The 27,878-nt window shown below is 40.0% G+C and overlaps 1 protein-coding gene across 2 annotated transcripts; it reads right to left on the bottom strand.

Moving 5' to 3' along the window:
• Positions 1-646: 646 nt before the first annotated feature.
• lmf1 (lipase maturation factor 1) lies at positions 647-23,848 on the bottom strand. 2 transcript variants are annotated; one of them, XM_017484411.3, is made up of 11 exons: positions 23,594-23,848; positions 22,908-23,217; positions 22,620-22,630; positions 18,455-18,603; positions 13,547-13,612; positions 7,976-8,143; positions 6,448-6,619; positions 6,104-6,257; positions 5,587-5,770; positions 5,348-5,460; positions 647-1,887 (listed from the first exon to the last, which is right to left on the bottom strand). In XM_017484411.3, exons 1-11 carry the CDS (start codon positions 23,829-23,831, stop codon positions 1,713-1,715), a joined length of 1,740 nt encoding a protein of 579 aa, XP_017339900.1. In that variant the 5' UTR covers positions 23,832-23,848; the 3' UTR covers positions 647-1,712. The 2 variants fall into 2 exon arrangements, with proteins under 2 accessions (XP_017339900.1, XP_053541138.1); XM_053685163.1 differs by lacking the exons at positions 22,620-22,630; positions 23,594-23,848 and having other exon boundaries at positions 22,908-23,034.
• Between the last annotated feature and the right edge of the window lie 4,030 nt (positions 23,849-27,878).

The following is a 27,878-nucleotide window of genomic DNA, read 5'->3' as shown; positions in this document are numbered from 1 at the left end:
GATGCACATATTCAGCAACAATACTCAAATAGGCTGTGGCATTCAAGAGATGATTGTCACACCATGTCTTCTCAAACTGGTTTCAGGAACATGACAATGAGTTCAGTGTCCTTCTCAGGCACCGATCTGAATCCAATAGAACACCTTCTGGATATGGTAGAACGGGAGATTGAAGGTGCACCTGAAAAATCTGCAGCAATTGTGTAATGTAATCATGTCAACATGGACCAGAATCTCAAAGGAATGCTTCCAACATCTTCTGGAATCCATACCATGAAGAATTGCGGCTGTTTTGAGAACAAAGGGAGGCCCTACCCAGTATTAGTATAATGTTACTAATTAAGTTCTCTCAGAGTATATGTCGTATGTTTCCATTTTGGCTAATAATCACATGACATTAGCGTCAAGTGATTACACAGAGAACGACCCCAAGGCTAATATATTCTAGCACATTTCAGTGATGCATCTGGTATTCAGCAGTTGTGATATGGATTTGCAGGTGTAATGAACATGAATGAAGTGTATTATTTACTGGATCATCATTTCCCCAAAAAAATGTGTTTGGAGGAGAAACTAAAAGTATATACACTACACACACACTGTCTAATAAAAATACAAATTATATGAAGGGACCGATGACAGAACCGTAAGTTTAATTTTTATTGTTTGTCTGAACAAATGGGATACTACTTCTGTTTATTATGTTTTCTTATGCAGATGAAACATGGCATGGAGACAGTCAAGCATTATGGACAGGAAACACGGGGGTGATGGGCAGCAGTAGTGCAGCAATCACTACTGCAGGTACCTATCTGCCTATATGTGTGTGTAGGTGTATTAATTTGGCCCAGTATTATTTACATTTACAGCATTTAACAGATGCCCTTATCCAGAGCCAATGATAATAATGAATATTATCATCACCACCAATGAGACCTCAGGAGATCAGGTTAACCCACTGGTTTTAACCCTCCCATCTACCAATCACCGCCAGCCATTGGGAGTGTCCAGGTATTTCAGAATTTTGGCAACAAATTTATCAGGATTGTCTTGTCAAAGACAACAACATTTACTCTCAACCAACAAAGACTGATGTTTGCTAGATTTATACAGGTAAAAAAAATAAATAAAATTCGGCAGTTGTTAGTACTTCTAATCTCTACTGTCCATTACTGGAATCATGCTTCTAGTAAAAACGTCAAATTTAGAAGGTGCAACGTTACATATGGCACATCATAAAACAACATGGCAAATTTTTAAGTAATTTCTGCTCTAGTTTATGTGACATCTGGAAGAAACACTGAACTGGGGAATTAGCATGTGAAACTGGGAATAGCACACTTGGCAAGTCTAAGGCACATACTCGGGACAGCTCTGATCACAAGAATGAAACATAACTGCAACTATAGAATTCACACTGTAATGCATCATTACAATTTGACAACAAATTTGATCATTTTCTGCACAAGTATGTCAAAAACAAAGATACAGGGAACAGTTCACAAAAAAGTGATTAAGGTATTGTGAAGAAATCATACATGAAGTTACCAGAATATGCAATCATGGTATAATCATTCATTTGTTTAATTATTTTGAAAAAATAAATTTCTGTTACATATATCATTTGAACTTAAACCTGCATTAGAGTCCTTCTAACACATGTGCCAACACAGTTGCCTGATTTTTTTTTCACTGACGTCAGTGTGAACTCTTCAGTAGGAATCTGGTTGTGGCCAATTTCTCGACTGAAAGTACTTTCTGAGACCTTCCAAATTGACTGGGGGAAAGTAAGGCCCAATGCGCTTTCTGACCCACCATTTCCCCTTGGCTGCAGAAGCACTGCCAGGTTTGGTAAACTTATATCTGAAGTGTTCTCCTCGTATCCACCTAAAAGTATAAAAGAGTAGACATGTTAATGTTTGTTTAAAGAAAAACACCACAAGGAGGAAGTCCATTTAAAGCTGCAGTTTGTATGACTTCTAATTGCAGTTTGTATGACTTCTAATTAAAAATGATTGTTGAGTGATGGAAGAAAGGTGCAAGTTATCCTGGAAAGCCAGCAATTATAATTCACATTTAAAGCCGTTAGCCCTGACTTAGCAGGAGTTTTTTTTTAATACTTCAGCCTTAGAAAAAAAAAGTCTTCACAGACAGTCAGTGCTCACTAGGGATGTCACGAGAACAGATACTTCAGTACCAAGTCGATGCAAACATTCTTAAAAAGTGACGGTACTTGTTTTTCTGCAGTAGCATAGGTATTGTTGGTAATGAAGGATGCAATTTCTCTGGACCTGAAGGGGGCAGCAAGTACACGTATGTGTTTTAGTCGGTCCACTAGTGGTGAAGAAGAACGCCTACAAGCACATGGGAAAAACTACAGAAGTTTAGCTCCACCCTGACTCGTTGAGAGGAAAGGTGGTAAGAATCAAATAAGGAAATTCTTCACATTCGAGGAGGATGTCAGCAAACATATAATTGATGCTCTGAAGCCAGTGTGCAGCTGATGCTATCACTCATTAAAAAAAAACAACGAGGAAACACCTGGAATTTGGCGAAGCACCTGAAAAATGGGTCCTATATTATATTTGTTTGAGGCAGCGGGCATTGTGGCCGTGAAACCAGCTAACGTTATGCTCCATGTAATGAGCATGTTTGCGAAAGCCAGTTATTTGTTAAAGACGCTAATGCATTGCAATGTTATAAACTACCTCCGAATGGGCCACCATGCATCGCCATTCAGCCCGTGTCCTGTCAGCTAAATGTAGCCTTAATGATTACACTAATAATTATTCAAATGTTCATGCTTTTAATAAATCTTTTCGGCCTGCCATCATATCAGTGAATTTAAACTAATGCTTGCATTCAGAGTATAAGCTGTTTGTGTGTGTGTGTGTGTGTGTGTGTGTGTGTTTGTTTAGGAGTGCATTTGTAGCCTCCACTGTTTTATTAGTCATTGTCAGACAGTGTTTGATAACTTAAATATCTCTCTCTCTCTCTCTCTCTCTCTCTCTCTCTCTCTTTTTTTTTGCCAGTATCAGCCAGAGGAGGATTTCCTCCAGGAGAGTTTTTAATTTTATTTTTAAACCACACTGTGGTATCGACTTTGGTATCGAGTACTGTGTACTTTTTCTGATATTTGGTATTGTGACATCCCTAGTGCTCACTACCATCAGCCTCAGAGCAGCATGGAGCAGAGCTTGAGATCAAGTCGTATTTCATTCTGCACACTGAATAATATGAAGTGATGCTGTGGGCTGGGGGTGTAATGATCCCACAGCTGTAGATTCATGCAGACTATAAGTGACGTTAGCGTCAAGCAATTACACAGAGTGGCACAACCCCCAGGTTTGATCTCCATTTGGGCTAATATATTCTAGTAAATTTCACTGATGTGCTTCTTTGTGCTTTCATTGACAGCCGTTGTGGCACTTTGGACCAAAACAAAACTTGTGGAGGTCTAGCTCTGTCAACCTGTATTTGTTTGTCAGTGCACAGAGCTGCTCACTACACACTGTCTGCAAGTGCACAGAGAAGACCTACAGTATCTCACAAAAGTGAGTACACCCCTCACATTTTTGTTAATAATTGATTATAACTTTTCATGTGACAACACTGAAGAAATGACACTTTGCTACAATGTAAAGTAGTGAGTGTACAGATTGTATAACAGTGTAAATTTGCTGTCCCCTCAAAATAACTCAACACACAGCCATTAATGTCTAAACCACTGGCAACTAAAGTGAGTACACCCCTAAGGGAAAATGTCCAAATTGGGCCCAAAGTGTCAATATTTTGTGTGGCCAGCATTATTTTTCAGCACTACCTTAACCCTCTTGGGCATGGAGTTCACCAGAGCTTCACAGGTTGCCAATGGAGTCCTCTTCCACTCCTCCATGATGACATCACGGAGCTGGTGGATGTTAGAGACCTTGTGCTCCTCCACCTTCCATTTGAGGATGCCCCACAGATGTTCAATAGGGTTTAGGTCTGGAGACATGCTTGGCCAGTCCATCACCTTCACCCTCAGCTTCTTTATCATGGCAGTGGTCGTCTTGGAGGTGTGTTTGGGGTCGTTATCATGCTGGAATACAGCCCTGCGGCCCAGTCTCCGAGGGGGGGGGGGTTCATGCTCTGCTTCAGTATGTCACAGTACATGTTGGCATTCATGGTTCCCTCAATGAACTGTAGCTCCCCAGTGCCGGCAGCACTCATGCAGACCCAGACTATGACACTCCCACCACCATTCTTGACTGTAGGCAAGACACACTTGTCTTTGTACTCCTCACCTGGTTGCCACCACACACGCTTGACACCATCTGAACCAAATAAGTTTATCTTGGTCTCATCAGACCACAGGACATGGTTCCAGTAATCCATGTCCTTAATCTGCTTGTCTTCAGCAAACTACTTGCGGGCTTTCTTGTGCATCATCTTTAGAAGAGGCTTCCTTCTGGGACGACAGCCATGCAGGCCAATTTGATGCAGTGTGTGGCGTATGGTCTGAGCACTGACAGGCTGACCCCCCACCCCTTCAATCTATGCAGCAATGCTGACAGCACTCATACGTCTATTTCCCAAAGACAACCTCTGGATATGACGCTGAGCATGTGCACTCAACTTCTTTGGTCGACCATGGCGAGGCCTGTTCTGAGTGGAACCTGTCCTGTTAAACCGCTGTATGGTCTTGGCCACCGTGCTGCAGCTCAGTGTCAGGGTCTTGGCAATCTTCTTATAGCCTAGGCCATCTTTATTTTTATCTTAATTTTTTTTTTTCAGATCCTCAGAGAGTTCTTTGCCATGAGGTGCCATGTTGAACTTCCAGTGACCAGTATGAGGGAGTGTTAGAGCGATGACACCAAACTGAACACACCTGCTCCCCGTTCACACCTGAGACCTTGTAACACTAACAAGTCAAATGACACCGGGGAGGGAAAATGGCTAATTGGGCCCAATTTGGACATTTTAACTTAGGGGTGTACTCACTTTTGTTGCCAGCAGTTTAGACATTAATGGCTGTGTGTTGAGTTATTTTGCGGGGACATCAAATTTACACATTCAAAAGATATCAAATATTTACAAAAATGTGAAGGGTGTACTCACTTTTGTGAGATACTGTACATAATGTCCTCTTTTCAGAGGACTGTATTTTAAAGATCATTTTGTAAAAATCCAAATAAGTTACTGTGGGCTCTATAACTAACTAGTAACCTTTTCAGTTTTAACAAAATGTATAGGTATGTAGGTCAGCAGGACACGATAACAATGCAGACTGTACCTAAACAGCCCCCCAGATTAAATATTATCAGAGTCCACTGTATCCTGATATCAAATGTGTACTGTGTCTTACCGAGGTTTGTCTTTTCCCTGAAATGGATTGTGGTCCATTAAGGAGAGCACAGTGGAGTCATCTGCTAGAAGTCTGCCTGCTATCTGAATGATCCATTCATTCTGCTCATATGTCTGGAGGGGAAAAGGAGGAACACAAGTTTTCAGGAAAATGACAAAACATGCTTCAGACTGTGCTGACCTTCATATCCATTTGTGAATGATACAGGAATCATATTCATTAACATATCTCTCCCTTACTTGGAAAGCAGCAAACCACATCAGCCAGTCTAGTCTGTAGTGATAAGGGGAAATGAGGCAAGGTCTTCTATGTAGAGCTCCAGGTTTGCAGAGGAACTCATACTCCTCCCATACAACACCATCATCAGAGTGTGAGGCATTAAGCGTGCCCTGGAACACCACCTCTGTTCTCTCCTTAGTAATGCTACAGAGAGAGTGACAAATAATTAACAATGTTTGCCATCTTGTGACAAATCTAGTGACTTGGCTGTATCTGTGACTAAAACCTGATTTTATACAGCCCTTATTATGATGTTATGACCAGTTCCATGCTGAGAATAAAGTTAGTTAATGTAACAGTAAGTAAAGTTGATGGGACAGTAATTAGACAGTTGATAACATGTTCTTCAAAAACAATATGCTACCGACTTTATCTTAGTGACCTATTACATAGTAAACAAAACAAAAATTTGATCAAGTAACCTAGGAACTGTAATCTATTAAACTTCAATTCTAAAAACAAGTAAATGAGCTTCACCTGCCAAAAGCCCCGTAAGTGTTGACAATGCGAAGAGGGTCAAAAGAGGTATTCATCACCTGTCTAGGGCTTAGGAGGTTGATCACCACAGGAACACTCAGATATGTGATTAAAATTCCAAAAGCCACATTAACCACACGCCTAATGAGCATGCCTAAGGGACAAAACCAGAAAAAACTGTCAAGGTTTTTATGAAAAGTTATACGGTTATGTAATTTAACAGGATAGGTAATTTAACATTATGCATGGTTGAATTTACACTGAAGGCCCATTGGCCAAACAAACAAACAAACAAAATAACCCAAAGCTTGCAAAAAGTGACACATGCACACTTACACACAGACCTTTAGTAGCTGTTTGTCCTGCTGCCTCCTCATTCTGCAGCTTCAGTAAGGTCTGATTAGTTCGTCGAATGGGCCACAGAAATGCTAATGCTGCATCATCAAAACAAGCTAAACTTGGTACTATAGTTAGCCAGTTCAGGAAACTAAGATTCCCACTGATTATAAGAACCACCTGTAAAACAAATACAAACACAAACAAATACAGTAAGTATATATCCCAATAATGATTTGATTTCCATCATCTGAGAAACATCCTAAATAAGAAATACCTACTTGACTGTGGAAAAACTAGTGTTTACTTATATAACTCTTTGATTAGACTCTTGTGGAACTCGTGTTGCTGACTGGTTGTTCAAATTTTAGGAAGCTTGTTGTCTCAGCTTGTTAAGAATGTAGGCGCCAGTACCAGGAAAAGAAGGTCAGAGCACATTACCTCAGTTTTATTCAAGCTACACTGGCTGTCTATTACATTCCACAATGTCATGATGTTTAAATTTCTGAATGGCTTAGCACTGTCATATCTTGCTTATCTCCTGAAACATTATACACAAGGACTTTACTCAGCGGAGGCAAGCCTAATGTTACTCCTGAAAATCAGTGGAAGACTTTACAATAGTGTTCAAAAGGACATTAAGAACACTCAATTCATACATCCACATTGTAACTAGACTAATCTTAGTTCTTGGCTCTGTTCTATTTTGTGAAATATACTTTTAATGATTTGTAGTAGTTGTCCAAAACATATAATTAATTCATTATCAATTCACATTTTATATTTAATGCATTTTTTATCATATAAATACTGTTTTGGATTTTTTTTTAAATTAGCATGTAAAACATGCTGAGATAATAAACACAATATAAATAGATTCTTAATATTGTTGTTAATAATAATAATAATAATACATTTCTTTGTTTTTTTTTTTTGCCAATTAGCAGATGGGTGCTGAGGGGTCCGTGACCTGACCAGTGTTTAGCCCAGCACTTTGCATAGGATGTGTGTTTCCAATCAGTGCCATCTGCACATCTTGCTGGTTCTTTTTGAATCCTTCCTCGATGGTTCCAAGAGTCCTGATCACCATATGTACAACTCTGGTCCTGGCTCTCCATATCCTGCTGATTTCGATCTTCAGATCTTTATATCTGCCTAGCTTTTCGGCTTCATTGAACATGATATTGTCACCTGGGATCACTACAATGGTCAGTAGGCACTGCTTCTTCCTACAGTGGACCACCAAAGCAGGATGTTTTGCTGAGATGGTATGGTCCATCTGCACTGCCACGTCCCACGTAATAATGGTGTCTTCAATATTAATCACTGCTGTTAACATCCATACCATTTCTCAGGCACTTGTCCTCCAAGCTCCCTGCAGATCGACCAGTGCAAATAGATGGCTATGTTGTTGTGCTGCTTGTTGTTATTATTATATAATCAGACCACAGATTAATTTTATATTTCTTAAACAGCTGAAGTCTGACTCTTAGGAGTGTGTGCATGCATGTATATATGTATGTGCATGTTCATCACCTGAAAGAGGATTTGCAGGACTCCATTTACCATGCACATGCGTCGGCCCATGAAAGTAAAGAAAGGCACAACGAGCTCAATAAAGTGATTACTTATGGTCTCGAAACGATGGAACCACCAAGGGGAGTGGTGCAAAAAGTATGAGATGGGGTTAGGAACAGGCTGCGTCTGTGTGAGGAGAACAAAAACAAAATGTACCAATAAACAATAAACCAGGAATAAACCAAACAAAGTAAATATTGTGCAACAACCCTTTGCCTTTAAAATACATCTGTAAAAACATGTCTCTGGTTCATTTTATACAGTTTAATAAGGAAAGTGTCTCGCAAGTTTTTCTGTTCAGCTTGGGGAATCTGCCACAATTCTTCTGGAGACTTTGACTACCACACTTGCTTCTGTTATTGCAGGTAAAACCTGACAGCATTCATTATGTTTTTGTCAAGGAAATATCTATTATGTAATATGTTACTTTATTTACTAAAATACAAACATTTTCCTGTATTTTTTTTGTTGGGAAAGATAATGCTAAAAAGTGTTATTTCCATGAGTCGATAATGCTAATTTTAATTTGTGGAAAGACTTTTGCATGGGGGCAAGGGAATTAATATACTTTGTAAAATTATTTGCAAAAAAACAAAAAATGTTATAAAAACCAGAAAAAATGACTGCATAATTATTTGTCCCCATTACTGTGAATTAGTGAATTAAATTAGATTTTGTATAGATAGTTTTTAACTAATGTCACATAGTTGAATGGAATCAACACGTGTGTCTTGTGATCTCAATATAACTACAAACAGCATCATGAAGCCCAATAAGCTATCAAAACAAGCCTGGGACAAAATTTCTGGAAAAATAGTAATCGGGGTTTGACTATAACAGATATCCTAACTTTTGAAGATCCCACAAAGCACCATTAAATCCATTATTAAATAATGGAAAGAACCTGTCTAGAGGCGGCCATCCACCAAAAGTCACTGACCAGGAAGGGAGGGCAATAGTCAGAGAAACAGCCAAAAGGCTCTGGAGCATCCAAGGATAACTCTGAGAGCTGTAGAGATCCACAACTAAGATAGGAGAAGCTGTTCACTGGACAGCGTAGCTCCAGAAAGCTGTGCGTTATAGACTTGCGAGACTTATTGAAAGCCATTAGCCAATCATGTTGATAGTAGCATATTACTGTGGGGGTACTTTTAATCAGCAGTAACTGGGAAAGTGGTCATGGTCGAACAAATGATGGACGGAGCCAAATATAGTGCAATCCTAAAAGAAAACATGTTCCAGTCTGCAGGAGACTTGAGACTGGGGTAGAGCTTCACCTTGCAACAAGTAGGCTTGGGGAACGGAATACATGCAACAGCGTTACGTAATCAGGATACAAAATACTGGTAACTATAATCCATTACAGTTACATCAAAAAACAAAGTAATCAGATTACAGGTATATTTTGTAAAAAATGACAATACTATCAGGATAATTTTTTTTATATTTAAACACAAAGAAATTAATCTTTTAATAACACAATGTAGACAGCTGCTTGATTATAGTTCTGGTTCTCTCTTGCCAGTCATGGCTCATATGAGCAACCTCCTGGTGCATGCACAAATACATTTTGCACAAACTTAATTTCGTAGAAATTAACACAAAATGTTCTCTGAAATGGTCTTGTTAGGGTGACCATACGTCCTCTCTTTCGGACCTTAAAAAAGCATCCAGCCTGGATTTATAAATTTGAGAAAATGTTTGGGATTTGGTTTTAGTTTCATTATGATGTGCTTATGGTCTAATACTGCATCGTGTGTGCATGTTTGCACTGCTTTAACCCCTCTCTGTAATTCCCGCCTTCTTGGACACCAATTGGTCGATTCTAAAAGGCTTGCAGCAACTATTGGCCAAATTCCTGCCTCTCAGCGAACGCACAGAAGTGACTCACTGTTGTGTACGGCATCAGACAGTTGCTTGACAAAAGCAGCAAATGCCAGCTGTCCTGAGTCGAAACAATACCCATGGACATGTAAGGTCATTTTTAACTTCACGTTATCACATTGCTTCATATTACATGGTCATTCAAATGTGTAAATGATGGCAGAAGGTACACTCATGGTATATAATATTTTATTTTATTCCATGGACATTCAAAAGAATGTAGGAATTTATATATTTCTGTGATACTAATAGTGGGTCTTTTTCAGTGTATTAAAACCTGCATTCATAGTAACACTGTTTTGAATGCTATTAAGACATGGATAAAAAAAAAAGTAAACTTGTCCACTTTTTGGAAAACCAGAATATAGTCACCCTAACTTTTGTTATGTAATGTTACCCACATCAGGGACAGTGATCTTTTATTAATCCAAAAGTAATAAGATTAAATTATTTTAATATTGTTATACTTGGATTACGTTACTTATTACATTTATGAAGTAATTTGTAACTGTAATGGAATACATTTTTAAAGTAACCCACCCAACCGTGGCAACAGAGTTGTTACCCTAAACAAACTATCAATGCTACACTGGAATGGTTTAAAACCACAGTCCAGTCACTGCCCAGGTGGTAAAGGTCGCTTTACCAAATACAATGCATACATTTCTGTTTTTTTTTCCATTATTCATTAATTTATCTTCAGTAATTTCAGTGCTTTATCCTGGTCAGGGTGGCAGTAGATCTGGAGCCAATCCTTGAGAAGGTATGTGTGCAGTACAGTAATACCTGCAGTAGAGTAACACCAGTTATACTTCTGTAGAATCTTGCTTTTGAGGACCTACACACATACACATAATTGGCACCTAATCTCTTAGGAATGTACCTAGTCTCATTACAGTTCATACTAAGCACCTTATATGTACATTTATGCTATTGGCTATTCACTTCGTACTGATCTGATAAGTCTGATGATATTTTGATAAGGATGATATTTGAACGGCTGAGGCTCAAGTGGGAGAGCGGGTTGTCCACTAATCGTAGGGTTGGAGGTTCGATTTCCGGCCCGCATGACTCCACATGCCGAAGTGTCCTTGGGCAAGACACTGAACCCCAAATTGCTCCCAATGGCAAGTTGCCTTGCATGACAGCTCTGCTACCATTGGTGTGCAAGTGAATTAGGGATGTCACGAGAACTGATACTTCGATACCAAGTCGGTACCAACGTTATTAAAACATGACAGTACTTGTTTTTCTGCAGTAGTGTAGGTACTGTTTGTAATGAAGGTACCAAGGTTGCAATTCTTCCGGAACTGAAGGGGGAAGCAAATATGCGTACGTATTTTAGTCAGTCCACAAGTGGTGAAGAGGAAGAACAACTACAAGCACACAGGAAAAACTATAGAAGAGGGTGACGATTTTAGCTCCGCCCCGACTCGTTGAGAGGAAAGGTGGTAAGAGTCAAATATGGAAATACTTCGTATTCGAGGTGGATGACAACAAACATATAATTGATGCTCTGAAGCCGGTGTGCAACCAATGCTATCGTTCATTTCAAACAAAGCGAGGAAACACCTGGAATTTGTCGAAGCACCTGAAAGACGGTTCCTATATTATGTTTGTTTGAGGCAGCTGCATTGTGGCTGTGAAACCAGATAACGTTATGCTCCATGTAATGTTTGTGATAGCCAGTTATTTGTTAATGACCTTAACGCATTGCAGTGTTCTAAACTACCTACGAATGGGTCACCATGCATCGCCATTCATCCCGTGTCCTGTCAGCAACATATTGCCTAATGTCACTAATAATTATTCAAATGTTCATGCTTTTAATAAATCTTTTCGGCCTGCCACCATATCAGTGCATTTAAACTAATGCTTGCATTCTGAGTATGGGGTGTGTGTTTAGGGGTGCACCTTAGCAATTGTAGCCTCCACTGTTTTATTAGCCTCTGATGATCTCCAGGAGAGTTTTAATTTTATTTTTTAAATTTAATTTTCATACCACACCATGGTATCGTTTACTTTTGGTGGTACTGGAACCGACTACTAGATTTTTGGTATCGTGACATCCCTAGTGTGAATAGGTGAATGAGACACAATGTAAAGCACTTTGGAACTGCTAAGGTTAAAAAAATGCTATATAAGTGCAGACCATTTGCCATGATGACAATATAATAGATATCATGATAAATATGTTACGATACACTTTTTCTTGAGATTCAGTTCATGGACAGATGTCTTGACATTTTCCTTTAGAATTCACTGGTATAATTCAGAATCCACTGTTCCATCAATGATGGCAAGTCGTCCTGGCCCAGATGCAGCAAAACAGGCCCAAACCATGATACTACCACCACCACCACCATGTTTCACAGATGGGATAAGATTCTTATGTTGGAATGCAGTGTTTCCTTTCTCCAAACACTTCACATTTAAAAAGAAATTCTATTTTGGTCTCATCTATCCACAGCATATTTTCCAATAGCCTTCTGGCTTGTCCACGTGATCTTTAGTAAACTGCAGACAGACAGAAATGTTGTTTTTGGAGAGCAGTAGCTCCTTGCAACCCTGCCATGCACACCATTGTTGTTGAGTGTTCTCCTGATGGTGGACTCATGAACATTAACATTAGACAATGTGAGAGAGGCCTTTAGAACCTTAGAAGTTACCCTGGGTTCCTTTGTGAACTCAATGACTATTGGGGTGGTCTTGCTCTTAGGGTGATCCTTGTTGGTCCACACTCCTGGGAAGGGTAACAATGTTGTTAAATTTCCTCCATTTGTACACAATCTGTCTGACTGTGGATTGGTGGAGCCCAAACTCTTTAGAGATGGTTTTGTAACCCTTTTCAGCCTGATGAGAATGAACAACTATTTTCTGAGGTCCTCAGAAATCTCCTTTGTTCATGCCATGATACACTTCCACAAACATGTGTTGAGAAGATCAGACTTTGATAGATCCCTGTTCTTTAAATAAAACAGGGTGCTCACTCACACCTGATTATTATCACATTGAATGAAAACACCTGACTCTAATTTCACCTTCAAATTAAATGTTAATCCTAGAGGTTCACATACTTTTGCCACTCACAGATATGTAATATTGGATCATTTTCCTCAATGAATAAATGACCAAGTATATTATTTGGTCATATTTTTGTCTCATTTGTTTAATTTGGTCTCCTTGGTCTAATTTTAGGACTTGTGTGAAAATCTAATGAAGTGTTAGGTCATATTTATGCAGACATATAGAAAATTCTAAAGGGTTCACAAACTTTCAAGCTCCATTGTATGTGACACTATTCAGTGTTTGAATGGTAACTTGTAATATCTATGTTGTATGTTATATGTATATACTGTTCGTTGATAGTGTTTTTGAGTCTTGTTGCAACTGACCCACACCACTGTCAGTAGAATTCTAACAAGGGACTCCTTTTGGTTTCAATGAAACGCCACAGTACTTGCTGACAACATGGGCAAATTTTCACATGACAAAAGAATCATTCATATGTATGATTTTATCTTAGAAATAAAAAGTCTGTAATTCAAATAATCATGACATAATTTAATTTAAATTTTTTTTTTTTTTAATAAAATAAAATGCTACAACTGTGCCGGTTCTCCCCTTACACTCAAACATACTTGCCTCATAGTGATAGTCCATGCAGGTCAGGTCCCTCCAACAACGATCTCCTCTGATCTTGATCAAACCCTTAAAAAATATAACAACCCCATCTCAATTTTTGACAGAGACTGAAACTAAAAAGAAACATTTATTATTCCAGCTTCATCCAGGTTTCAGGGAATTTGCACTGGTGACAAGTACAGACACAATAACTTTATTTATTTTTAGTTTACTTTTTAAAATATTTGTTTAATAACTCAGAACTCACAAATATCTACTACTAAATCTTCTCACCAATTGATCCACATGCAAACACATTTTTCAGTTTTCTCAATCTGTATCTTATCAGCAGGCTCAACATCTGAAATACAATCCCCAAAAGCATAATGCCTACACACTGTCATAAAGAAGGGAGTAATTAATCTGTTGGGCTATTGTGCTAAGAGTGCTAGGCTGAGCTGCTGTTGCTCCGAGATGCTTCCATTTCACAATAGCAGCATTTATAGTTGACTAAGGCACCGCAGAAATGTTATGAACTGACTTGTGGCAAAAGTTGCATCCTATGACAGTGCTACTTTTAAAGACCCTGAGCTCCTCAGGATGACCCATTCTACTGCCAATGTTTGTTTATGGAAACTGCATGGCTATATGCTTGATTTTATACACCTGTTAGCAATGGCTGTGGCTGAAACACTTGAACACAATAATTAGTAGAGGGGTCCACATACTTTTGGCCATATATTGTGTGCTCAGGAGGTATAAAATGGTGGTCACCTCTATATTTTGGGGAGGTCTGGTGATTCTGAGTGAGGCTTCTATCTATCTCTCTTTTGGTCTCTGTCTCTGATGTCATGCAACTGGTCCATCCATTCCACTGATTTTGTAAGTTAATACGTTTGTAAGTTGATTCTGTATCTTTTGGGGGTTTTATTTGCATCACAAAAACTTGCAATTCTAACAGGGGTGTGTAGACTTTTTAAATCCACTGTATGGCAGGTGAATTAAAGCCCCATTCATGAGAGCTTTATCTAGATAATCTGCTTCACACCAGCTCCAACAATTTTAATTGAAATTTCAATTTTAATTGAAAATAGATTTATTGTTTTATTTATGAAAGCAAAAGCATTGGATCTTCAATATAATTTTTGATGGTGGGCCTGAACATAAAGGTTCACACAAAGGTCATGCTTAAGAGAAAACTTAACCTTCTAAACGGCCCTGTGCGAAGTGCATATGGAGTGCATCACACTATTATACAAATGATTTCATCATTTTAATAGAATAAAGTTACTTTTAATAAATTGGGGTGAATCTCTCTGGTGTTTTCCCAGCACTTAAATATGTTGTTTTTTTTAAAAAAGTGAATAGTATTTAAATATGCTTTTATGGTCTTAAAGTGCACCTATTATGGTTTTTCAAATATTACTTTCATGTAGTGCGTTATAGAGCTGTTTGTGAATGTAAAAAGTCTGCTAATTGTAAAACATAAAAGCGCACCACAAACGGAGTTATCGACTCCCAAAAGAAGGAACCGATTCTGAACAGCTGAAACGAGTCGTTAGTAATTCCAGACTTATTTCCTGTACTAACCTGCGTACGTTTGTGTGTAAAAAAAAAAAAAAAAAAAAGCCCCGGATCTGGTCTTCATTGGCTGCTCGCGAACAGACAGAGCTGAAAGGGCGTTTTCTTTTTGACACACGCTGACAGCGGTAGACCAATCACAACAGACTGGGACATCTGACCAATCAGAGCAGAGTATGCTCTCTGAAAGAAGGAGTTTAGAACGAATCCTTTAGAACAAATTATTTAACGAGCCGTTTTTTCACACTGGGAAAAAAGGCAATGCTGCAATTTAAAGTAGAGCACATTAAAATGTGCGTTTCAAAACCATAATAGGTGCGCTTTAAAGGTTCAGGTCCATTTGAGCACAAAACAATAAAAATAGGTGTAATATTTCAGAAAGGTAATATTTATTATTTACAAAATAACTGAACAGCTGGCCTCTGAAGGTCTGGAAAGTAATAAGGTAATCTTGTTTATAATTTAAAAAAAGGAAAAATTAAAAAGGTCCTTATCAGTTCCTGATTGTTACTCTTCATTTCTTATCCTAACTATGTTATTAGTAATGTTAGTAGAGCAAAGTGAAACAAGAAATAATTCTGTTCTCTATGCTGTATTAAAAAAATAAAAGCTTTGTTTAAGATTGTTAAGCTCTCCCTTGGTAAGCCTTTCTAAATTACAACTGTCTAAAACAACAACTATTCCCATTCAGAACTTAATAAGAAGTATCGTTACTTCAATACACCATCACATAATGACTTGCCACACATGTTCTACAAACATTCCTTAATATGAGAGGTGATGCTTCAGTGCTGCCACACGTGGCCGGCTGTTTTTTCTGCTGGTATATATTGCATTTTGACTACCTGAGACTGCCATCTTGTGGACTGACTATTACTGAGTTCTATAAATCGCTGATTCACTTGCTTTCAGAAATATATTATAATGTATTAATATTGGAATAAAAAAAATAAAAAAAACAAAAAAAAAACACAAGATCCAGGTAAGAGCATCTGAAAGGAAATGGCGCAAATCAAACAACCCAAATGACCTAACCAATTACCAGACACTACTCTCCTCTTTTTCCAATAGCATCTCCAGTGCTAAAGCCACATACGACCAAGAGAAGATTGGTAGTTCTCCCAACACCCGCATTCTCTTCAAAACCTTTTCCTCTCTTCTCTGTCCCACTCATCCCCTTCCAATGCCTCTCTCACTGCAGATGACTTTCTTTTCTTTGCCACTTTCTTTTCCAACAAGGTTACATCAATCAGGAACCAGTTCTCAACCCCAGACATGCATAGACCGGCTCCTCCTCCATGTAACTCCCAACTGACTTCCTTCTCTCCTCTCTCAGAGACTGATGTCTCTAAACTCCTCCTCTCTAGCCGTCCCACAACCTGTCCGCTTGATCCTATCCCTTCTCACCTTCTTCAGTCCATCTCTCACACTATTACCCCACACTATTACCTGCACTCACACACATCTTTAACACATCCCTCTCTACTGGCACATACCCTACCTCATTTAAGCAGGCCCGGGCTACCCCACTGCTTAAAAAACCATCACTTAACCCTGCTGTAGTTGACAACTACAGACCTGTTTCCCTCCTCCCTTTTCTTTCCAAAACTCTTGAAAGAGCTGTTTTTAATCAACTCTCCAATTTTTCACACAGGACAACCTCCTGGACACCAAGCAGTCTGGCTTCAAGAGCAACCACTCCATGGAGACTACTCTGCTTTCCGTCACTGAAGCCTTACGACTCGCAAGAGCAACCTCTAGATCATCTGTCCTCATCCTACTTGACCTCTCTGCTGCTTTCGACACTGTGAACCATCAGATCCTCCTGTCATCTCTCTCCAGCCTGGGCATCACTGGATCGGTTCTGCGCTGGGTGGAATCCTGTCTCTCTGACAGATCCTTCAAGGTACCATGGAGGGGAGGTATTTCTGAAACTCAGCAACTCACAACTGGCGTTCCACAGGGGTCAGTTCTGGGTCCACTGCTCTTTTCTATCCACACTACATCTCTAGGGCAGGTGATTGAGTCTCATGGCTTATCATATCATTGCTATGCTGATGACACCCAGCTCTATTTGTCCTTCCAGACTGACGATCCTTCCGTCTCTGCACGCATCCCTGCTTGTCTGTCGGACATCTCGGTCTGGATGAGGGAACGCCATCTTAAGCTTAACCTGGCAAAATCTGAGCTTCTCGTCATCCCAGCCTGTCCCTCAATCAACCACAACCTCACTGTACAGCTCAGCTCACTCACACTCATGCGAACCAGGATGGCCAGGAACCTTGGGGTGATTCTTGATGACAGGTTGACCTTTACAGACCACATCTCAACAACTGCAAGGTCCTGTAGGTTCATCTTGTACAACATCAAGAAAATCCGACCCTACCTCACCGAACAGGCTACACAGATACTAGTCCAGGCTCTTGTTATCTCTAAACTGGACTACTGCAACTCACTGCTTTCAGGCCTCCCAGCCAGCTCCATCAAACCCCTTGAGATGATTCAGAATGCTACAGTGTGCCTCGTCTTCAACCAGTCCAAGAGAACCCATGTCACACCCCTCTTCAGCTCCCTCCACTGGCTTCCTGTAGCTGCCCACATCAAATTCAAGGACTTGATGCTCACCTACAAGACCTTGTCAGGAACAGCACCCTCCTACCTCAACTCTCTCCTGAAGGCCTACGTTCCCTCACGGAATCTGTGATCGATTAGCGACCGACGCTTAGTAGTTCCCACTCAGCGTGGCGCAAGGTCCATTTCCAGAAACTTCACACTAACTGTTCCTCAGTGGTGGAATGAACTTCCAATCTCAATCCGGACCGCAGAATATCTCACCATCTTCAAAAAACAGCTAAAGACCCACTTCTTCCGTGAACACCTAACCTACTCATTTATTAAAATAAAATAAATAAAAAAATAATAAAAAAAGTGGTGGCACTACTTGTATTGTTCTCTGCTAGATATATCGCTTTGCTTGTATTTTTCTCAATTGTTAGTCACTTTGGATAAAAGCGTCTGCTAAGTGAATACATGTAAATGTAAAATTAAAGTGGCCACTACAGTCGGCTAGGCTTACTGTGACTGGGGCTTTACAGTATACCTTACCTACCCTGAACATGAAATTGCCTTGAAATGGAAATTGTCTGATAATGCCTAATGCTGGCTGTGGTACATGTGCATAAATTATACACATTTTCATTCAGATGTGGATTCATTCACTACAGATTACAGCACACAGTGCTAGTATGGAAAAAAATTAAACTGATTTAGAAACATAAAAGTGCATAAGGAAGTGTAACGCTTGAATTATAGGTCATCATATGTCATAAGTGCATGTGCCATACTTACTGCCCCAAGCATGATTCGCACTATGAGCCAGCGGAAAGACCAGATGGAGATCAAAGAAGGTGGGGAGTGGCGGGGAGTCTGTGCAAGACTCCATAAAGGACACAGAAAAATACAGAGGAATCCTGTCTCAAGTAGCTGGCTCTCCCAACCTGCATGCATATGGACACAAAAAACATACTATAATCATACAGAATATAAAGCTGCATAGTAATATTAGTAGCATGTTAACACTACAGAAACATGTGAAAATGGGGACAATGTTAATTAAAAATCCACATAATGGTGGTAATTGTAATGAAATATACAGTATTATACATGTTAACACCTGTTAATGGTGATGAAATAATGAACATGCAAGCAGAGCCTATCAGCTCCACTGTGAAGCTTTAAGTCCATGGTTAAGTTTACTTGGCCTCATTTATCAATCTTTTCGTAAATTTATATAAATTTTTTTATAAACATTGAAGCTGTTCTGGAAGCTCTAAAAAGGGGCGAGGATGGTGTTTGGGGAAGACGAGGAAGCGGCGAGGATGGTGTTTGGGGAAGACGAGGAAGCGGCGAGGATGGTGTTTGGGGAAGACGAGGAAGCGGCGAGGATGGTGTTTGGGGAAGACGAGGAAGCGGCGAGGATGGTGTTTGGGGAAGACGAGGAAGCGGCGAGGATGGTGTTTGGGGAAGACGAGGAAGCGGCGAGGATGGTGTTTGGGGAAGACGAGGAAGCGGCGAGGATGGTGTTTGGGGAAGACGAGGAAGCGGCGAGGATGGTGTTTGGGGAAGACGAGGAAGCGGCGAGGATGGTGTTTGGGGAAGACGAGGAAGCGGCGAGGATGGTGTTTGGGGAAGACGAGGAAGCGGCGAGGATGGTGTTTGGGGAAGACGAGGAAGCGGCGAGGATGGTGTTTGGGGAAGACGAGGAAGCGGCGAGGATGGTGTTTGGGGAAGACGAGGAAGCGGCGAGGATGGTGTTTGGGGAAGACGAGGAAGCGGCGAGGATGGTGTTTGGGGAAGACGAGGAAGCGGCGAGGATGGTGTTTGGGGAAGACGAGGAAGCGGCGAGGATGGTGTTTGGGGAAGACGAGGAAGCGGCGAGGATGGTGTTTGGGGAAGACGAGGAAGCGGCGAGGATGGTGTTTGGGGAAGACGAGGAAGCGGCGAGGATGGTGTTTGGGGAAGACGAGGAAGAGGTGAGGATTTAAAGAAGTTTCTTTAATCAGTTAGATTTTTGGTGAACTTGTTTCCAAGGCAAAGACAAAGCAAAAAATGTGGAAATTTTGCTGGTGAACCCTGCACACATGTGCATATTAGCTCTCTTAGCTCACTTGCTGTAAACAGTTTAAAAAAAAAAAACATCACCACAATTCAATATAATCTTTTTACAAAGGTGTTCTCTAATGTCCACAAGGCCGATGGTGGTGGTGTTGGAGAACACAAGGATGGTGTTGGAGAACACGGGGAATGGTGTTGGAGAACATGAAGTGGTGAGGATGGTGTTGGAGAACAACAGAAAGTGGTGAGCACCGGTCCCAAAAAAAACCCAGCATATTTACTCAGTTTCTAATATTATAGTTAAGTAATGCAACAAGCAACTAATGATATATGACTTTTGCAGTCTGAGGGTACTAATGCTAGCATTGTAGAGGTATGTAAATTAGTGAAGGCATTGTCCAATGACATAATATGCTCTGGCCTAGAGGTTGACCAATTGATCGGTTTGGCTGATTTACTCGGCACCGATAACCGATTGCTCGAACAATTATTGGCAAAAATCCACACTGAAAGTTTTTCCCGGTTGTGTCCATTGCAGAGAGGCTGAGAAGAGTCTACTGTCATTATACACTATGAGAGCAGCCTCTAGGGGTGAAATAAAAACTATTGGAGACAAATTTTGTTATTATTTGAAGTGTTTTTGATTCATTTTGGATGTCTCTATTTTAAATTGTTATTTGGAGTGTTACTTTTTGGTTCAGTTTGGATGTATATTGTTTATTTACTTTAATATTTATTCAGAGTTAATATACATTATTTAGATATTTTTCATTTTAAAAAGTACAGTACATTTTCATGGTACAGCCAGTACTGTTTATTTTTTTAAAATAAAGTTCAGCAGTATTTTACTTTATGTTTTCATTCAGTATCAATTTCAAAAACTATCAATTGATTGATCGGTTATCGGCAGATACCACCCAGCATAGTTATTGGTATCTGTAAAGTCCACTATTGGTCGACCTCTCCTCTGGCCCTATCTAATACAAAGTGGTAATGTAGCTTACAACAGGTTATGGTTACTGAACTGGATGTGTAGGTGGTGCTCTGAAAACAATGTGAGCTTTATAGAAAATTGGAATAGTTTTGAGGGCAAGTCCGGCCTTTTTAGGGCAGGACGAAAATCCGCCCCTCATTTCTTGTAGCATAGCAAAAAGTTTTGGAAGTACAAAATAAGCAGTATGTATGGGTTCTAACAATACAAAGTGCAGTGACTGTAGTGTCCTTATGGAATCCTAAGGGATCTGTATGGGATCTGGACTCCATGTTGAGGAGTCTGGTAGCCTGAGGAAAGGAGCTCCCTCCTAAGCGAGTTTTAGCCATCAGACTACAAAAGCACTTGCCTGATAGCAGATAGTGCTTAGATAGAGCCATGCTTGTGTATGCCTGAGGAGGGATATACACAGCAGTGGCAATGAGCGATGTAAACTCATGGGACAAGTCGAATGGACGGCACATCATAGTCAGATGTTCCAGGTGAAGTGAGCAGGAATGCTAGAGTAGTAATGTTCCTGGGGTCACACCATTTGTTGTTGACCATGAAACAAACCCCACCACCACTGGATTTACCGGCATCCGCTGTTCTGTCCATCCGTAGAACGGTGACGTTATCAGATGGTGTTACAGCTGGGTGCGGTACCAAGGGAGTCAGCCATGTTTCGGACAGACAGAGTATGTTACAGTTCCTGATGTCCTATTGGAATCTTATCCTGGTTCTGAAATCGGAGATCGTCCATCTTGTTCTCAAGAAACTGGACATTGGTGAGCAGAATACCGGGCAGGGGAGGACTGTGTGCTCTATTCCTCAGTCTGTTGTGGCCCCCAGCATGTTTTCCTCTGTATTTCTCTTTACCTCTAGGGAGCGCTCGCATGTGCCCTCCGTGCTGCACAGTGTTTCAGATGGTCACATTGGGTCGGTGGATAAAACGTTGTCAAATTGGTAAGTATAGTGGTTACCAATGTTCAAAAGTGTTCTGCTGTCATACGTGATCAGTGCAGATGTCATATGTGCAAAAGGAGACATTAGAAGTAGATAAAAAAAAAGCAATAAAAGCACAGTCTAAGCGAGTGACCAGGACAGCGTCCAGACACGGCAGCACCATCTGGGAAAGTCTAGGTCTAGTTAATCAGTGATCATACTTGCATAGGGATCACATTCATGAAATCTTTCAGTCAGGATGTAGGCCTCATCACAGGACTGAGACAGCTGGATAGACTGATAAATGACCTACTACTGGCCTATAATCAAGGATGTGTTTCCTTACTCGTGTTGCTTAACCTTAGTCACGCCACTTTTGATACCACAGATCATAATATTCTTCTAGAACAGGGGTGTCAAACTCAAATTCTGCCTGGGCCACAACATAATTGTTTGAGACACGGAAGGGCCATAATCACAGTTTTTGTTTTTTTTTAAAAAACATATTCTATCAGTTAACACTAAGGAAATTAGAATAAGATCTCCCTAGGAAAATTGGGATAATGTATTTTTCCTGTTTCTGTTTGAAAGCTATTAGGCAAACAGCTACACTATAAGCACAGAGATAAGGAGGTGAGAGCTGGTGAAGTACCTTGCAGGAGTTTACAACACACATGTTGATTTTAACCTGCATTTCAGCACTGCGAGTTGCGAGATGACGCAGCATACAATTGCGGTTGCTACGCTATGGAGCTGCTGTGAATTCTTCAGTATTATGTTTTCCAAGTTCATGCAGGCCAAATGAAACTAGGTGATGAGCTGGATTTGGCCCGCAGGCCACGTGTTATAAACATTTTGCCTTAATCACACCTGAAAATCTCATCTCATCAATATTTGATGGTAAAGTCTGCATAAAAACCTTGAAGAAGAAGAAACTGTTCTGCAAATCTTACAGTTAGTTAATAAATAAATTATTATACTCACCAAAGGAATACCTAAAAAGCAAAAAGAAAAGAGTACACTATAACTGATATATTAGAGTGTTCTATTTGCTAAAAAAAATTAAGAAATATTTTGGTCTAATCTACTACAGACCTAATATAAAATTTAACGGTCAAGTACCTTTAACATCTATCACTCTAGTTATACACTGTAGTTGCAATAACATCTCAAGGTGGTACTTGACTACAGCAAGTTAATTGGCATGTTGGTTGTTGGTTGTGTGTGTGTGTGTGTGTGTGTGTGTGTGTGTGTGTGTATACTGTCACTCACCACAGCTGTCCAACGTTCACTATAGAGTGATATAGGATCCACAGCACTGCCATGATGATCATGTTGGCCTTCCCTAATAAGAGCACAAAGCCAGAAAGTGCCAATCCTGCCAGGGCTATGCCATCAAGGTTGGCATTCATGTCTTCCCAGTCCAAGAACCATAAAATAGTGGGAGCGTATGTGAGCGCAGCCATGCTGATCTTACCACCTACATAGCGTTTAACACTACGCAGGTAATCTTTGCAAGGTGTGAGGCCCTTCTCCCCAATCAGCTGTTTGTTCTGGTTGTAAGCCACAGTAAAGGCAACGACTACAGAAAGAAAAGGTACGTAAGATACTGTTGCAATTGAGTTTATGGTGAAAAAATAACTTACATTCATTTATAATATACAAGTTTCATGAATGAACTGCAACTGCCTGCTACAACACTATAACAATATAAGACCATCTACAAAGTGGCCCCTGATGAAACAAACAAACAAACAAACAAACAAACAAACAAACAAACAAACAAACAAACAAAGAAGCTGATGTGCATAACTTCTTCTGTGGGAACCAAGGAGTTTAGAACCAGCAAAGGAACTATTAGGTTATATATTCTGGGTATAATCATTTTGTCCTATATGCAACTTCTATCTAGAATCCAGATGCTATTATCGTTACGCAAAACAATATGTAACACTCACAATACATGAAGGCAATAGACCGCAGTAGCACAATCCTAGTGAGCCAATAAGTCCCTGTTCGCAACCGGACCTTTTCTTTCTGATCATATTTCTCATTTTGTTGAACTGTTTCACTACTGCTGTTGTCTGACTGTTTAACTAAACTAGGAGTTTCGCCTCTGTATCTTTTCCTCAAACTGCTTTCCTTAGACCCGAAGTTTTCACTGGTAGTCGCCATACTGTCGCATTTTCTGCGCATGCGTGCCCAGCCGTTGATTCGCGTACGATTCATATGATTCATTCTTTTTGAACCGATTCGCGAACGAATCCACAGATCACAAATGTTTCAAAAGCTCGCCTACTGACTGTGGGCTCGACACATTTGGAGTTAATTTTGTACCAAAAGTTCCAAAGAAAATGATTAAAATTCACAAGAAAATATTAATTATCAAAATGTAAAAAAGAATATATTCCCAAAGCAATAAGAATTAAATTAAAATAATTAAAAAAAAAAAAAAAAGATTACTACTCATTCACACTTGTCAAACCGCCATGTTTGTAGGTGGCACTGCGTTCTGAAAACTGCGAGTTCGCCACGACGTAACAGTTGTTATTGCACACTGTCATTTATCAATATTTATATATAAATATATACAGTATCTCACAAAAGTGAGTACACCCCTCACATTTTTGTAAATATTTGATTATACCCTTTCATGTGACAACTCTGAAGAAATGACACCTTGCTACAATGTAAAGTAGTGAGTGTACAGTTTGTATAACAGTGTAAATATGCTGTCCTCTCAAAATAACACACAGCCATTAATGTCTAAACCACTGGCAACTAAAGTGAGTACACCCCTAAGTGAAAATGTCCAAATTGGGCCCAAAGTGTCAATATTTTGTGTGGCCACCATTATTTTCCAGCAGTGCCTTAACCCTCTTGGGCATGGAGTTCACCAGAGCTTCACAGGTTCCACTGGAGTCCTCTTCCACTCCACCATGATAACATCACGGAGCTGGTGGATGTTAGAGACCTTGTTTTCCTCCACCTTCCGTTTGAGGATGCCCCACAGATGCTCAATAGGGTTTAGGTCTGGAGACATGCTTGCCCAGTCCATCACCTTCACCCTCAGCCTCTCTAGCAAGGCAGTGGGGGTTGTCATGCTGGAATACAGCCCTGCGGCCCAGTCTCCGAAGGCATTCCGAAGTACATGTTGACATTCATGGTTCCCTCAATGAGCTGTAGCTCCCCAGTGCCGGCAGCACTCATGCAACCCCAGACCATGACACTCCCACCACCATGCTTGACTGTAGGCAAGACACACTTGTCTTTGTACTCCTCACCTGGTTGCCGCCACACACGCTTGACACCATCTGAACCAAATAAGTTTATCTTGGTCTCATCAGACCACAGGACATGGTTCCAGTAATCCATGTCCTTAGTCTGCTTGTCTTCAGCAAACTGTTTGCGGGCTTTCTTGTACATCATCTTTAGAAGAAGCTTCCTTCTGGGACGATAGCCATGCAGACCAATTTGATGCAGTGTGCGGCGTATGGTCAGTGTACTGACAGGCTGACTCCCCACCCCTTCAATCTATGCAGCAATGCTGGCAGCACTCATACATCCATTTCTCTCTTCTGCTTCTGTGCCGTCTTGCTTCTGACTTCTGACACCTTTTTGCAGGGGTTTTTACATAAATCTCTATTAGTCAATTTTTGAGTGGGCAGTGCTCTGAAAGTTAGCCACACCCACTCTATTGTTCTTGAAGTGCCCTCTAACATGGTGAAACGAGTTGAGCGAAGTTGCATTCAAAAGCTGACAGAAACAATACTGGTAGCTACTGAATTGCCGGTACTTGCATCCATACATATTTCTTTCAGTGTCTTCATTCCATCCAGTTGAGTAGCAGTTTAAACAGATAAAGTTAGCTAGGTGACGAAGCTGAAGTTAGTTTCTTCTTCAGACTTTCAGTGAACCACTTTCTGCCTTATTCTTACACCATTATCTCCTCATTATGAAAATGTCTTTAAAAAATCTGACAATTCCTAAATGGAATCTGACTAAATGGAATCTGACTAAATGGAATATAAATACTCAATATGAAGAAACTTACTGTAGCTTTTTTCTTTTTTATGAATGACCCTGCATTGCAACTTGGCATTGCATTGCACACTTCCTATACTATACTATTATTTCCTCATTAATAAAACGTCTAAAATCTATCAATTTCCATATAAACAAAAGAGTCTTGTTTTAGGCTAATATATATATATATATATATATATATATATATATATATATATATATATATATATATATATATATATATATATATATATATATATATAATGAGATAATGGTGTAGAATAGAAAGGTCTCTCTCCATATTCTTGTTTTTTTTTTTTTTTTTTTTTTTTTTACAAAATTCCATGTTAGTTGTAGACAATTGTCCTCTTTTTGAATGAAATAAATTTTCACTGCTACCCAGACATCTGGTGAGCGCATGACACATTACCATGAGATAGCCCTTTTCAAGAAATTCAAAAGAACCCTTCAGCTTGGCATGAAACTTCTGAGAGACTGTCACTGAGTGCTTGGTGTCCATGATCATCTGGGTAGAGTCTCGATATATTTTTAAAAATTTTCATATCATACTATACTTATTCATTCATTCATTAATTTATCTTCAGTAACTGCTTTATCCACACACACACAAATGTACAACCGGATGTAGCTACAGCCTCTCACACGTTAGCAAGAAGCGGCAAGTCAATCCGATTAGCGACGTGGGTTAGGGAGGCAAATTTTGCAAATTGTTCTACTGCCTTTCTTGGCCAGGACACTCTTGTAAAAGAGATCCTTAATCTCAACAAGACTTTTCCTGGTTAATTAAAGGTTAAATAAAAAAACTTAAAAAAACCCCCCTAAAAACACAATACTCTTTTTATACCCAATCATGTTACTGACCTGTTGCCAATTACCCTCCAGCTGTTTCTTTTAGTAACACATACTTTTCCAGCTTGTTGTTGCCCTGTCCCAACTCTTCTGAAATGAGTTGCGGACATGAAATTCAAAATTATCTTATTATTTTCTTAAAATGGCACATTTACTCAGTTTAAACATTTGATATGTTTTCTATGTTCTGTTGTGAATAACATATGGGTTTATTAGATTGGCTAATCATTGCCTTTTGTTTTTATTTACATTTTACACAGTGTCCCAACACAGAAATCAAGGATTGGCAAATTCAGGTAAATGTACATAGAGTGTCATTCACAGTGGGGAAGTGGCATTGTACTGTGTGTGGTTATAATACTGTGTGGTAGTGATTGTGTTCAAGTGTGTGTGATTAGAAGTCCTGTGACTGAACATGACAAAGTCTGTGGGTGTTGGGAAGTGTAGTCCATGGCAGCCATGTTGTATACCACAGTGTGTTCTGGGAAACAGAGTTTCTTGCAAATTCTGGCATCGACCTGCCAGAGCATCCCCTGAAAGGCTCACTCTGGGAGCCATGCTCCTTCTAGGCCTACCTCTATGATGAAGGCCTGGATGTTGTAGATGTCCACCGTAAATTTCTTGGCAGAGGATGGGGTGAAGGATGTCATGGGCCGGAATCCAGCACTGTTCTTCTGGACCGTAGCCCTCCCATTCTATAAGGTATTGCAGCTTTCCATTCTTGCAACACAAGTTGAATATGGTCTTTACAATATAAGCTGGTAGTCCAGTGGTGCCAGTGATGTCATGGGGGGAATATCAATGGCTAATGGTCCTGGTATGACAGGTTTGAAGCATGATGGCACATGGAATGATGGTGCTAGTCTGCAGTGTCGTGGTAAATCAAGCTTATATGTATATTTGTTGATTTATTTTAAGGATTTTGTATGGGCCTATGCATCTGGGGTTCAGTTTCTTACACTCTTGGGTGTCTGAAGTCTTTGGTGGCCAACCAAACTTGGACCCCAGGTTGATATTGTGATCTTTTCCCTCAGTGATGATCTGCAATATCTTTATTTACTTGGGCAACTTGTTCTAGTAGTCTGTGTGCACTTTCCCAAACTTGTTCACTTCACACAGAAAGGGGGTTAGTTGTGTTGATGAGTGGCATAGGAAATTCTGGGGGTACTGGGCCCATGGAAGAAACCGAGCCCAGTCCCCCTGGTTCGCAACATAGTAGATTCTGAGGAAGCAGTCAATCTCCTGGTTGGCTTGGCAGGAAAATGAGACATAGTGTCTTAGAAATTCAATTAATGATTACCACGATGACGGTTGTTACATGACCCGGGGAGATCAGTGATGAACTCT

The sequence above is a fragment of the Ictalurus punctatus genome, chromosome 13 (assembly GCF_001660625.3).
Source record: "Ictalurus punctatus breed USDA103 chromosome 13, Coco_2.0, whole genome shotgun sequence".
Taxonomy (NCBI): Eukaryota; Metazoa; Chordata; class Actinopteri; order Siluriformes; family Ictaluridae; genus Ictalurus; species Ictalurus punctatus.
This window is presented reverse-complemented; position numbering and strand designations above follow the sequence as displayed.

Bases quoted from the DNA above. Each gene is read 5' to 3' on its own strand.
- lmf1 (XM_017484411.3), bottom strand. From the start codon at position 23,831: ATGCGCAGAAAATGCGACAGTATGGCGACTACCAGTGAAAACTTCGGG. The intron at 13,613-18,454 runs GTAAGTATGGCA...ATATTTTTTAAG, and splicing joins TGCGAATCATGCTTGGGGCA to GGTTTGATCAAGATCAGAGG. The intron at 5,771-6,103 runs GTGAAGCTCATT...CTCTCTCTGTAG, and splicing joins ACTTACGGGGCTTTTGGCAG to CATTACTAAGGAGAGAACAG.